This window comes from Chlamydotis macqueenii, chromosome 4 (genome assembly GCF_036417535.1).
Source record: "Chlamydotis macqueenii isolate bChlMac1 chromosome 4, bChlMac1.mat, whole genome shotgun sequence".
In the NCBI taxonomy this organism is placed as follows: domain Eukaryota; kingdom Metazoa; phylum Chordata; class Aves; order Otidiformes; family Otididae; genus Chlamydotis; species Chlamydotis macqueenii.
In genome coordinates this window covers 28,601,649-28,614,878 of record NC_141559.1, presented here as the reverse complement: position 1 = coordinate 28,614,878, position 13,230 = coordinate 28,601,649, and the positions used below count along the sequence as shown (strand labels likewise).

The window sequence follows — 13,230 nt, the reverse complement described above, 5'->3', positions numbered from 1 at the left end:
TGGTCATTGATTAGTCGCTGGTTGGCTAAAAATGACTAACCCATACTATGCAAATTATTTAGAAAACCATCAAGCACTACAAAAAAAAATCTTAGAGGAAGCATAGATGCTTCCAGATCACAAAAACTTCAATTTGGGATGTAGAAGAGACTTAAGTGCAATTTTAACTGTATTGTTTGAAACCATAAATTCCTTTCTTCCTATTCAAAACCTCTAAGATCACAAATATAAAATCTACAAATTAAACACTCCAAAATATTAAAAAAAAAACATAATAAAATATTAAAAACCTGCAGGTATTTTGTTCTAAAAGAATTAATTTGATAAAACTAATATTCTATTACATTTAATCCTTAAGGACTCATATGTTAAATCTTTCCTCTATAGTTGTATTGGCTAGATTTTAAGTGAGAATCAAGGTTCTGATGTAATCCAGTGAATGGCTGGAGCTGACAACAGTGTGTAGTAAAGGATGTTAAATGAAATAAAGCCATTTGCAAACTTCATGAATTTGAAGCAAACTCAAAAAAAAAATACACAACCTTCAAGTCTTCATATTTCTTCAGTATCCTAAAGCAATATACAAGGCATGGCATGCCTCACACACACATTCAGATGTGTTTGTATCAATACCTGCACACAACTATTCACGCTGTGACAGCACTTGGTGAAAGGAAAGCTGTGTCCCTAATAACAGTCCCATGCTGGATCACTGCCACTGGATTATCACCATGAGTCAGAACTGCAAAGTGTTTTTCCAGTCGTGTCTCACAATGCTTTTGCACTTCTGCAAACGCTCTTAACGCAGCCTTCTGCGACATAAGCCATTTCCCTCCTCCGGATTTTCTCCGTTCTGAATATCTTACAATAGCGTCTGGAGGGACTATGTGGACCTTGAACAAAGTTACACCAGTCACGTTTAAGGTGAACCCCGGTGAGATGTAGTCAGATACTACAGGCAATGCTAAAAACCATAAGGCAGGCTAGAGAGGCCATGTTCTTTGCTGCCGGATGCCAACCGGCTGGAAGCCTGTGACTCCCACCACCTACGGAGGTGGGAAACCACCTCCCGCTTGCCAAACTGTTCCCTTCCTTTCAGTCATGCCTCTCTTCAGCAGCAAACTGAAAACATACTATACAAATCCTCCATGTTGAGATCTTGCATTTAAGTTCAACTTTCTACTTTGCCACTGTAGCTCCAGGTCCTGGTTTGCAGGCTTGTGCGACAGGACAGAGTCGACCTGCTGTAAGAGGGTGGGTGGTAGAACACTGGAACAGGTTGCCCAGAGAGGTAGTGGATGCCCCATCCCTGGAAACATTCAAGGCCAGGCTGGATGAGGCTCTGAGCAACCTGATCTGGTTGGGGATGTCCCTGCTTCTTCCAGGGGAGTTGGACTAGATGGCCTTTGAAGGTCCTTTCCAACCCTAATGATTCTGTGATTCTAAGAGTAGGAAGAAACGTGGGGCATGGGTGAAGGCACCAAGACAGAAAGGAGATGCTCCTGGGCCAGAAGGGCATAGCACCCTCCCTGCAGAAAGCAAAAGCACCTGAAAACAGGGGAGAGAGGAAGACATTAGGGAAGGGGGAGCATAAATGCAAAGCTCCGTAGCTGGAAAGGGAGACAGGGGCAGGGCTGCTCCTGTGTGGCCTGGGAACGGACAACAGCAATTGGAGCAATGTGGGACTTGGGCTCTGCAGAGGAAACACAAACTGGGTGGGCTGGAGGCACCCGGCAGCAAGAGCTGAGGAGAGGAAGGAAAGGGAGGGGACTGCTACAGTTTCTCTGGCGGGGAATGAGGAGGAGGCAGGAAACAGCTTTGGTGCCAGCACTGCCCCAGCGCTTCTCCAGCTCGCCCAGGCCTGTGGCTAGCATGACCCAACACCAAGCAACAGCAGAGAGCTGCTGGGAATTACTAATTCCCGAAGCAAACAGGGCTGTTTTCGCAAAGCCTGCTCATATCACCAAGCAAACAGCTCCTGCACAGGCCACCACACAGAAATGCCGAAAAAGCCAAGGACTGGCTCAGCTAACGTGGCTGTAGGTTGTTGAGGGCTCCCCCTTAACTAAAACAGTAATGAGAAAGGTTGGACGAGTGCCCTTGTGTTGAGTATCTGAAACAACACAAGCACAGCATACTTTGCCTCCCTGCATGCGTGGACATAGAAATCTGGGTGCTTACCAGCCAGTTTCATGGTTTCTTTTATTGACTCTAGAGAAACGCAAACTCCCTCTCAAGGGGTTTTAATCACAAGCTTTCTCGGTGCATTTTCTGCTCCTATGTGAAGCTTGGTGGATATCTTTATTACTGTGTACTACAGAGGGATGAGCACATTTTTTGCACTCCATAAAATAATAAACATGCTCAGCATGCTCATCAGCACTCCAGCCTGCCTTGGACAAAGGCTCCAAGCTCTGCGCTTCTCTTTATTTAAACCTGTCAAACCTATTTAATAGGTTTTAATTAAACCCTTTAAAGCTATTTAAACTACCAGATTGTCACCCTTTGATGGTGATATATTTGTCTGTCCATGTGTAAGATAAAAGGTAGGAGTTACTAAGGTTTATTTTATAGTATGGAAAACAATCCGCCACCCTCCTTGTGTTAGTCATGCTAAATCAATTTGAAAATGTCTTTAATGGGTGCAGTTTTATATAGAAAGAGCTTTTTACATATTGTGCATTTCTGAGTAGAACAAGAAAAAGAAAGGAGAGCCCCTTCTTCTGCAACAGGAAAGAACAGGAGCGTTGGTGTAAGTTACCCTCACCCAGAGGGTGGAGAGAAAACTACGTCCTTCTCCGGGTAATGCTTACAATGATTTTTCCTTACCGTGCTATTTGCAAACCTATTTTTGTTTCCCAGGAGAGAGTGTGTTTGAGTCGGGCAGATATAAAACAGCCAGAGGGGAAGCTGAGCCCAGGTCAATCAGTGGCTCTCCTTTGCAACTTGCTACAGCAGTTACTAAGATCATAGTTCTGCTCTAGGTTTGCGATCCAAATGCATCTCCAGCAACATGACTGATTGTATAATTCAGGAAAGGTTCACTGCAGTGTCTGCTGTGATGTATTTATTTTTAGCACATCCGGGATCAGCCTAGACACTCATTTCAGCCACACCCGCCCATGCCACTCTGTTCCTGACAAAGCTCTGAAAGCCTCCGGAGCATCAAAAACCTGTTCCCGTCAGAAAACTTCCGTGGAAACACTGTAAATTGCTTCTATAATTAATGTAATGCCATGCCCAATTGAGTACCTCTTCATCTTTTTCACATTGTCTAGAACAAAGGCTAAATCATAGAATGGTTTGAGTTGGAAAGGACTTTTAAAGGTCATCTAGTCCAATCCCCCTGCAGTGAGCAGGGACATCTTATCTCAAAGAGAAAGCCCAAAATGGGCTTTTGCAAGCCCAAAGTGGAGTACAGGCTCACTGGAGTTATGTTATATGCAAGGACAAAGGATATACTTTGAAAATAACTGATTTCTGTAACAGGCATATATAGCTGATGACAACTTCCTTGTCTATGAGTATCTTGCAAAGCTGATTAGTAGAAACTCAAAATAATATGAGTATTCAATCCGATACCACTGCTAACCTCAGATGTGAACCTGAAATGGTTTTCTCACATGCTTTATGTTCCAAAGTAGGAATTAAAAAAATGAAGTTGTTACTAGGACTAGCACTTGAGGCAGAGGGTCAGCACTGAGCACCTACACCATCAAAGACCAGCGGGCACTCCTGCGATAGTGACGCCAGCACCCACACCGATAACCAGTTTCCTGGTGGAGCAGAAAGCAGACCATGGTTAAGGATGCTCAGGCTTGTCAAAACTCTGGGTTCCAGTCAGTGCCCTGGGAAGTCATAGTGAGCTGGGAGCTGATGATCTCATGTTGGTGAACAGCTATATACATCACTTGTACTTTTATTGGCAATTAGTGTAATTTTATTCCCCATGACAATTACAACTATTGGGAATGAATTGTTCCATTCCCACTCAAACCCTTCTGCTCTTCTCCTCCCTTGGCCATTTCTCCCATAAATGACCAATCCCCATTTCACATTTTGCACCTGAAAACAGTATTTTCTGCCAGTTCCTGGAAATGCAAGGTGAAAGCAATTAGGGAGGAAGCAGACAGTGCACTACAAGAAAATGTCACTAAACCAGCAATACAAATTGTGCACTAGTTCACTTGAATTCAACAGCATTAAGACACACTAGCCACATCACTCCATTAGCAAAGGGAATGGCATGCAAAGGGAAGTAATGGATTCCTCTAAAGTAATTTGAACTAGACAGGATGAAACATGCACAGAACCAAAAAAAGTCCTGCACCAGGACATTTTTGCCTGTAATACCTGTGCTGTGTCCTTCCCTTGCTGTCACTGGCACATCTTGGGAGCTGGGTTATTTGGCATAGATCTCTAGTTAAGTTCTTCCTCTTGTTACATGTTGGAAACTACTCTAGCAAGTTGTTGCAAGTGAAGCCCAACAGTTTGGTATATACATTTTCTGCTTTGTGAACTACAGCAAATACATTAATACACTACTCTTATAAGAAAAAGCTTTCCTAAAGAGAACCTAAAGCTGCTCTACTGTAACAGCCTTTCTGGAGAGCCAGCTTTTGGTCCTGGCTATAATTTCCAAGACTTTTGTGTGAACTCTGCAAAGCAGAGTTAAATTCCACAGGATGTTCAGAAAGCTCCATAAATCAAAGAATTCAGTAGTTTTCAGAAAGATATTTTAACAGTCCTGTGCAGAAATTAGTAGCTACAATTGAATTGCACGCTGGCCCCAAACATTTAGTTTGACATGCCATAGACTTCTGCCTTTACGACCATCTGTAGGAGTCAAGGGGAGATGAGAGTTGGACTACTTGGTAGGAGTTTCAGAGAGTCTATAATTCCTGGGCAAAGAAAAAAGGGTCCAAATTTTGCCTTTTGGGAACTTTAAACGGCAGCGGAAGCATTAAACATATATTGTGTCCAAAGTCACCATTCTCTACCAGATGTGACATGGGGAATTTGGAAGTGAAAACATTTGAATTCCTCATTTCTTGCCAGAGCAATGCTCAACTTTTTCACCATTTCACCTAACAATGTTTGGAGATATTTTTGCTTCCATAGCCTTTGAATGAGTTTGCAAACACTGATATTTACATCCTCTATATTGCTGTGATATATAACCCATGCTGAGATGAGGAGGGGTAATTCATCTGTCCAAGAAAGATGATTTCAGACTGTCCTCATGCTGGAATAGATGGCACCATATGCATTAACATTTGGATCAACACTGTATTTCAAATAAAAGCTTAGATTCAATGTTGAGTATGTGAAGAAGTGGGAAAACTAGTAAAAAAGTTAAGGAATATATGGGGTTTTGATCACTTCAAATAATTATCATGCAATGAAAACATGCCTCAACAAATAAGTAAGGTATTTTACAGAGGAGAATAATGAGAATCCTTGGCCAGGAAGGTTAGTAAATCTCCTGGAACAGTTTTCCTCAGACTAACTAAAATCCAAAAGCTTTTGCCATTCTGATCAGTTGTTGCCTCAACAGCCAAACCTGTCAAGCCCAAATACAATATTAATCTCCTCCGTCATGAAAGAAGAAATCTGCAGGAAGCATAAACATCTCATTAATATAATCAGGGATTTAATTGATTTAACCCTAAAGTTTTGATTACACTGACACTCCTCAAACCAAGTAGCACACTGAGAAATCATGGCATTAAGACAAACACAATGTGCTTTTTAGAATGATTACGTATCTTGTAGAAATCTTCAGATGGCAAGGCTGGCGTAGTGCTGCTATCCTGGCAAAACACGCAATTTCATTAGAGTGATAAGACAAGGCAGAAAGGTTACAACAGATAAATATGATACAAAACTGTGTGCCACTTGCTCTGTGGTTCCAGCAACCTGAGATGCGTTGCTATCTACAACATGCAGCTAATACCAAGGAGCATGTTAGTGCCATTGGAAAAAAAGAGATTAAAAATTGTTGTAAAAATACGGTATTGATAAACAGGCTAGGACTTTCACCTGTACCGAAGTCAGGCAAATATCCACTTTCCATATAAAAGCAGTCAGAAAATCCTTTCCCTGTTACTAGTTTGAAACGTAACCTTTGGAGCTTTAGCTAATTAGTCTGGCCTGAAAGGGGCCACTGTCTAGCCTAGCTGCTGAGAAAAAAAAAAGTTATTTGGAATTAATTTGGACCCCACCAGACCAGCTTCTAGAACATTTGTGGGTGGCATCAGAGGGCTTCCTACTCCCTTTCTACCTCTCCTGCAAGGGGACAGTACCCCAGCAGATCACATCTACTGAATTTTGTTCCCTTAGAGCCATTGTATCAGCAAGTGATCATCTGAGCACAGCTTTCTCACATGGGGAGACAGGTTCAGAAGGCACAGCATAGAGATAGCATCATATTAAATTGTGTCAAACTACTTTTCCTACTGCAGGTAGGTCTGGCTGAGGCAGCATGCCACTGTTAGGGCTTCCAAGGATCCACCTTCACAAGATGAATGCCAAGGTATCGCTACCTAATAGCTCAGGTGCTGGGACAATGATGGTGCCTTGCGTGGCAGGACATGGTGAGACTCAGGGTTTTGACTCTTCTTTTTACATCTGAAACACCTATTTTTAGAGTGCTAGCTGAAACCAAAACTAAACGTTTGTCTTCTATGGGAGGACAGGTCTTTAATTCTTGACTTACATTTGGAAATAACAGCTGCTACATGCACAAATCCAACATTGTCTGTCTGTTTACAGAATTGCAAAATAAAACCATTAAAAGGTCTTCCGTGAGTTGTTTCAGCAAAATACAAACAATAACACACCCCGCCTTCATAAGCAACACAAGTAATAAGGTTGTCTTTCCCATGTGATTTTACTGTGGGCCCTTACTTATCTTCAGACTCTGAAGTTAGCCTTGCTACCAAGTATACCAGTCAAAAATACTCCCTTCTCTAGGTTCAGAGTTTCTTAAAGATTATTTTTAATTTGCATTTTCGCAGTTTTTTTTTTTCACAGAAGACTCAGATGTATAAACAACTGGAGACCAAATTCAAGGTCCTTTCCTATTTAGAAAAAAAAATCCACAGAACCAAACTAAAATATAAGCCTCAGCAGATCTTTTTTTCCTAATTAATAAAGGAGTAAAGATTAATAAATATTCTATGTTTTAGTCCAGATAAAAGAGCGAGCTAAATAAAAGAGAAAACATTCTGGTAAATTTTCAGAAAAGACAACCATTTGTTGGGCATGTTATATGGCATTATGTATTCTCAGGTTTGGAGCTGAATGCTGCAGGCAACTTGCCCTTCACATTCAGTTTCTATTTATTTTGGCTGCAAATCATAATCTCCTTATCAAGCAGGTATCAAGCCATCTGCTTCGCTCCTCAGTAAATGCAGTAAACTTGCATTTGGATTTGGGGCTAGAACAAGTGGTTTTCTTCTGTCCAGTCATAAATACATCTTTAAAATCCATTAGGCAAAACTGGCCCAATATGGAAAGCTCTAATGAATTAAAGGAATGTGGCAGTGGGGTGGGGGGAAATAAAAAAGAATGAATAATAAAAAAAAAAATAATCTGTACAGGGGTAAAAACTCAGTTAAAGGCTCCAGCACTACAATTTGATTTCTTGAGAAAGGTTTTCCCGCCCCCCCCCCCCCCAAAAGGAAACTCTTTCCCCCACAAACTCTCAAGACAGTCAAAGTTTGGCTTCAAGCAAGCTAAAATTGTGAAAAAGCAGCTGGTTATCTAATGCCTATTCACATTTCTCAAATTTTCGGAGATGAGACAACAATCCAACTGTGAGAGTCTGTGCCTTGCTGGTCTCTCCCAGAGTGCAGCCATGAATAATAAGCCAGAACGAGGGGAGACCATGCTCAAAAGCTTTAACTGCTCAAAACAGTTTAGTTAAAAATTAATTTTTAAAATTAAATACTAAGAGACTTGAAAGTTTGTGAGCTGAGAACACAAAAGATGGAAAACACTATCCATCTCCTATAGTTAACATCGACAAGAGCAGAGTTCAGGCAGCTGCAAATGTGTGTAATCACTACAGGAGCCCCAGTTTAGCCAAACTTTTCTCAAGCTATCAGCCTGGGAGCCGGGATTAATCTGCTGTGTTGTAGGGTTGGCATGATGTCCCAGGCTCCAAAGCATCCCCTTAGCCGGGAAGAAGATTGGGAAGCACGTAGCTTAGGATTGATCCACAGTGCAGTGGAACAGTTCCAAATTACTTCAGTGGCCTTTGGATCGGGCTCTCAATGCCAAGGTTTCCTCCTACCTTTCCAAAATGAAAAGCACCCTTATTGTTTTTTGTAGTGCCATCAGTTTTGACAGGGGCACTCTTGGAGAGGGGTACTGGCAGCTGTCAACAGGGGTCACTAATTAGGCACTAATAAACCAATCCACACTACCTCTAGAACATGAGAAAAAACATTCCAGCTCCTACATTTGAGCACGTAACCCGAACGCATCCAGACTGATGCTAAGAGGAGCACAACCCCACTCTTTTCTGCTGTCATTTCTGCAAGAAACAAACATGGGTGCCTGAGGGAGAATGAAGCTGTGGTGTGCTACAAGTTACAAGCACTTTGTGGAGGACTTCTGCTATGCTCTGTAGCCGTAGCCATAACCATGCTGTATTACAAGGCCAAGGCACAGGAAGATGTAACCACTAAGCACATGCCAATTCCTCTCTCCTCTTATTTTAGAGGAACAAACATCACCTTTACCCATTTTTCAAATTAATTATATCTTAATGGAGACTCAAGAGCATTTATATTTGCTTATTATCCTTTGGCAATATATTCTTTGACCCATTCCAGTTCTGTCTGTTGTTTAAAGCTGGAAATGCTATGAACCAACGCAAAAGCATTTCTATTTGAGATATGTTTTGGAGCAGGTAAGAATAAAGTGCAATATGCCAGGAGGACTGAGCATCTCAGGATGAGCATGAAGGTGTTCCTGCTTTAAGCATGTCATTTAGCTCTCAAAGGGTTGAGAAAAGCCTTGAGACGAGGAACAAGTTGTTGGGAGGCTATCGGCATCTGCATCTGTACATAACTGAGCCTCTGGTAATTTGCTGACAGAGGGTAGATCCCACCAAAACATTAGGGACTTCTGAGGATGCAAGATCCGAAGATGAATTAGAAAATGACCAAGAAAGCATCACCAACATACAGGCTGAAGACAAGGCACGAAATTTGGAAGCCCCGCAGGAGACTTAGTAGTATTCTTTACTAACCACAATGGAAACATCCTTGTCTACTTCTGCTTGATTTACAAAAGATACAAAGACAGGCAGCTTGGCTGTGTTACGTGAAGAGGCTGCAAACCCACACATTATGTGTCTTGGTAAGCTTTGAAGACAAACTACCCCAAAGCCTGGGGGAGGGAGCACTAAAACGTCAGGGTGTGATTTGACCTTCTCTAAATTTTACTGAGCATAATTTAAAAATACTAAAAGTGTTTCTAAGCAACTGGAGAAATGTCTTGCTGCTGTCTCTAATGCTCAAAAAAGGGACACTGAGCATTAGGGAGACTGGTGTCAGCCTCCTTACGATCCATTCCTCTCTTCAGATTCTAAGATCTCACTGTTACAGTCCAGATGTCGAGGACACATTAGTGATCACAAACAGTGGAAATCCAAAGACTTCGGTCCAGTCTCATACAACAGACAATAAAACTGCTTCTGTCTTAACAGGTGTTGCGTGGGGTAGCCTGAAGGAAGCTTGACCAGATTATATTATTTTTCTTTCACGAGGCAGATGGAAATATACTCCAAATTTCCCCACACATAGTCTTAATTTTCTAATGTGAATTTACCAACAGAATTTCACTACCGTGTCTACCTTGAAATAAAGCATTTTAAAAATATATGCTTTTAGAGAACCAAAATTGTTCAGAGCAAATGTATCCTATATGAAATTTGCTTATTCACTGTCATCAGGTCTGCCCTATTCAAGTCATGCAGAGGAGGAAAAATCCTTTTTAAAGAAAGGATTGTATAAAATTGACAGAATTCCTCCCACCTTTGCATGTTGCTTTCCGATAAGCTTTATGGACTGTTGTGTTAAATATGCTCCTTTTGATCCAACTCCGCTTTGCTTTTCAGAAGTTGTGAAATTAAAGGTTCAACAATGACAGGAAGGCTATTTTTACTAGGAGTAGCAGACAGAGAATAAATAGTAGCTCGACACAGACTTTCAGGGCTTATACTTACTTAACATATTTTTAAAAGCAGTTCTTTCTGTGGCATAATCTTATTTTTAATCTCCTTTATTGATTTTTTTTTTTTCTTTCTAGCAGCAGTGGGCCCAAGCAATAGCGTAAGCTACATCACAAAAGACATTTCTAGATTTTAACACAAAATCTGGGCAAAAGCTGATTAACTTTTTTTTTGATCAGTCAATCTAGTGTTAAGAATTTTTAAACTTCTGATTCATAAAATCCATTACAGGCCATCTATAGACATTTGTGGAAGCTTTGGTTACAAGTATTCACACAAAGGGCCATAAATAAAATTACAGAAAACTAGCAGATTTGACTTCAACTGTACCTTTTGATAAAGGTGGTGATAGACTCTGGCCTTTCTTACAACAGTTTATCTCGCCTTTTCAGGTTTTACTAGTTAATTCTACTGTAAAAGTACGATCTTTCAAACTAAAGAATAATAAAAACAACAGTTCAGTGACAATATGAGCACCACAAAGTTTGATTAAATCTGTGCATTTGAGAATCACTTTAAAAAGATATTGCACTCAGTAATTAATATCATCCCTAGGCATGCATCCCTCAATATTTAACACTCAATAAATGCTGTAAGACACTCTATCTTTGCAGGCAAAACAAAGGTAATTTCTGAGACATACCCTTGGCCAAACTTATTGCTGGCATAGTGCTAGGGAAATCCATCAGGATAGACTTGATTTGCAAGAGCAGTATTTGCAAAATCTGACAGACATTTCAATTCCCCCCTTAAAGCCACCTCTACAAAAGATGCTTTATTTCAAAGAAGAAAAGCAGAACAGAAAACCTTTGTAAATATACCTCTGCTTTTAACTCCTCTCAGATTGAGGAGCTTCATGACACCTAGAAAGAGAGCTGTCACAAAAATACAATGGCAGGAAAGTTTTTCACAGAACACATATAACTCAACTACCAGTTAGTACCTCCTTATCCTCCAACATACAGTCTTTCAATCACTGCGCACACACACACACACACACACAAAAAAAAAAAAAAAAAAAAGCATCCAGCTATTGACAGCTAAGCTTTTGCTCACAAAACACCCCACAAATGAGACAAGTCTACTCAAAAAAAAAGCCAAAGAACTTACCTCCCACAGTGCAAACACAGAATACAGCTAGGAAAAAGAAGGCAATCCCTAGAAGCTTCATACTTGGTGGTGGTGGGGCTGTCAGCTCTGCCTTGCACAGCTGGGCAGGGAGTGCTCTCTCACTTTGAGGCAGGCCTTAATTACTCCATGGAAAAAGGTGTGTAGAGACTGTGCCTAGTCACTGCCCATTCCTGCTTATTTTGGGGACTTTGATAAAGAACAGGAGGAAACACAACATACTCCCTCTGGGAGTTCAGTACGGAGGAGATTTATTGTTTCAGTCCTTACAGGAACTCCTTTTCTTTGGCAGTGAACTGTGTTTTTGTTAATAGATTATTTTGTTCTTCTTTGGCCCCGAGGTCAGGAAGGTTTTTGAACAGAGGCAAATATTTCTTTAGAATATACTATACAGCACCAACTTGCATACTGTAGCTGGGGATACTTTTAAACTGAATATTTATGAGCAGCGAGGGAGCCCAGGTAGAGGGGGATCATGCAGCCAGGCACAGAGGAGCAAAACAAGCAACAAGAGCCTGTGTTGTGTAAAGTGGTTTTGGTGAAAATCACAGCTGCTTCATGTTAAAGGCAGAGAGAGTGCCTCCCTAAGAGAGCTGCTGTCCTGCAGCTGGGAGGATGTGAGGGGCATCAGCACAGGGCAAGGGAGTGAATCCAGCAAGGTGCCCCAGCAGGGAGAGGCTCTGGGCTCCCAGTTAGGGCTGGACGGTGTGGTTTTTTTTCTTTAAATGAAAACTGGGTTGCTTATTTTTTTTAATTTGAAAAGTTACAACTAGCCTTGACTGCGTCTGCTCCATTAGTAATGGAAAGGATTTTTTATTCTTCTGTATAGCTACTTGCTGTCCCATGGGATGGGAATACAGTCCCCAGAGTGAGCCTCGTACCTGGGCTGTCCAATAAGCCAGTGCAGAATCACTCTCTTCTCCTCAGGACCTGCTGACGTGGGAAACCTTGGTATCCCTCCTTCTCACAGTCATTTCTCCAGCTTCTCTAGAAGAAACCTGAGCAGAGCTCTAGAGTTAAAGGCTATCAAAATGTCATCTCGTAATATTCTTGTGCTCTGTTCCTTAACGATTCAAGGCAGTTAATGGCAATTAATCACGAAACTTCAACCACAATGAGAATGAGGTGCAGTATGTTTGCTCATCTCCCTCTCTGTCAACTCTCAGGAAAATTTGGTGGAAAAACTGACCTCACAAACAGCCTGGCTCATTAAATAGTCAACCCTATTTATTGCAGTAATTGAGAGGTTTTTTTTCCTCATGACTGTTTCTCACTATAAGGGGAAGTTTTCAAACGGCTTTGCACGCAGGAACTCGCAGGAGCTAAGCCACAGTGCTTCCAACAGTACTGTTTTATTCATGGGATGAGGAAAACAGTAGCAGCTCAGTATCACATGTGGAACAACTTTTGTTTGGTTAAAGAAATTACATTTCTGCATCTTAAGCTGGTGCTCAATAGAAATCTGATGATAGACAATGAATTTCTGGCACTTCGTTTGGACAAACTTTAGGTATTTGCATCAATGAGAGATGCAAACATGTAAGTTCTCCTTAGCGAGACTGTTTTCTCCGTCATTGGAAAGTGTCACACAGAAATACAAACTTGGCTCAGAGTAGAGGTGGGCCACACAATGACACTTTTGTCAAGTTGATTGGAGCGTATGGCAGGGAGTTAGTGCCAGTGCTCTGCGTTTATGCTAGTTTTGTGCCGACATAGGACCTAAAGTTAGAATGGGCTAGAAAAGCAGTAACTACTGCAGCAGAAAGCCTTCAAACAAAAAGATAAATCTGTACATGGTGAGTGAATTCATTCCAGGTTACTGCTGTTCCTGATGCGATAAAAAGGAATCTAACCTT

At 41.3% G+C, this 13,230-nt stretch overlaps 1 protein-coding gene across 2 annotated transcripts in view; it reads right to left on the bottom strand.

The window, feature by feature from the left end:
* Positions 1-11,518, bottom strand: part of EMCN (endomucin) — a 55,809-nt gene extending 44,291 nt beyond the window's left edge. Inside the window, exon 1 of one of the 2 annotated variants that reach the window (XM_086746581.1) lies at positions 11,357-11,518. In XM_086746581.1, coding sequence (XP_086602707.1) covers positions 11,357-11,417 — 61 coding nt within the window. In that variant the 5' untranslated portion in view covers positions 11,418-11,518. The remainder of the gene's footprint in view (positions 1-11,356) is intronic. The other variant, XM_086746582.1, reaches the window with a different exon arrangement.
* Positions 11,519-13,230: the final 1,712 nt, after the last annotated feature.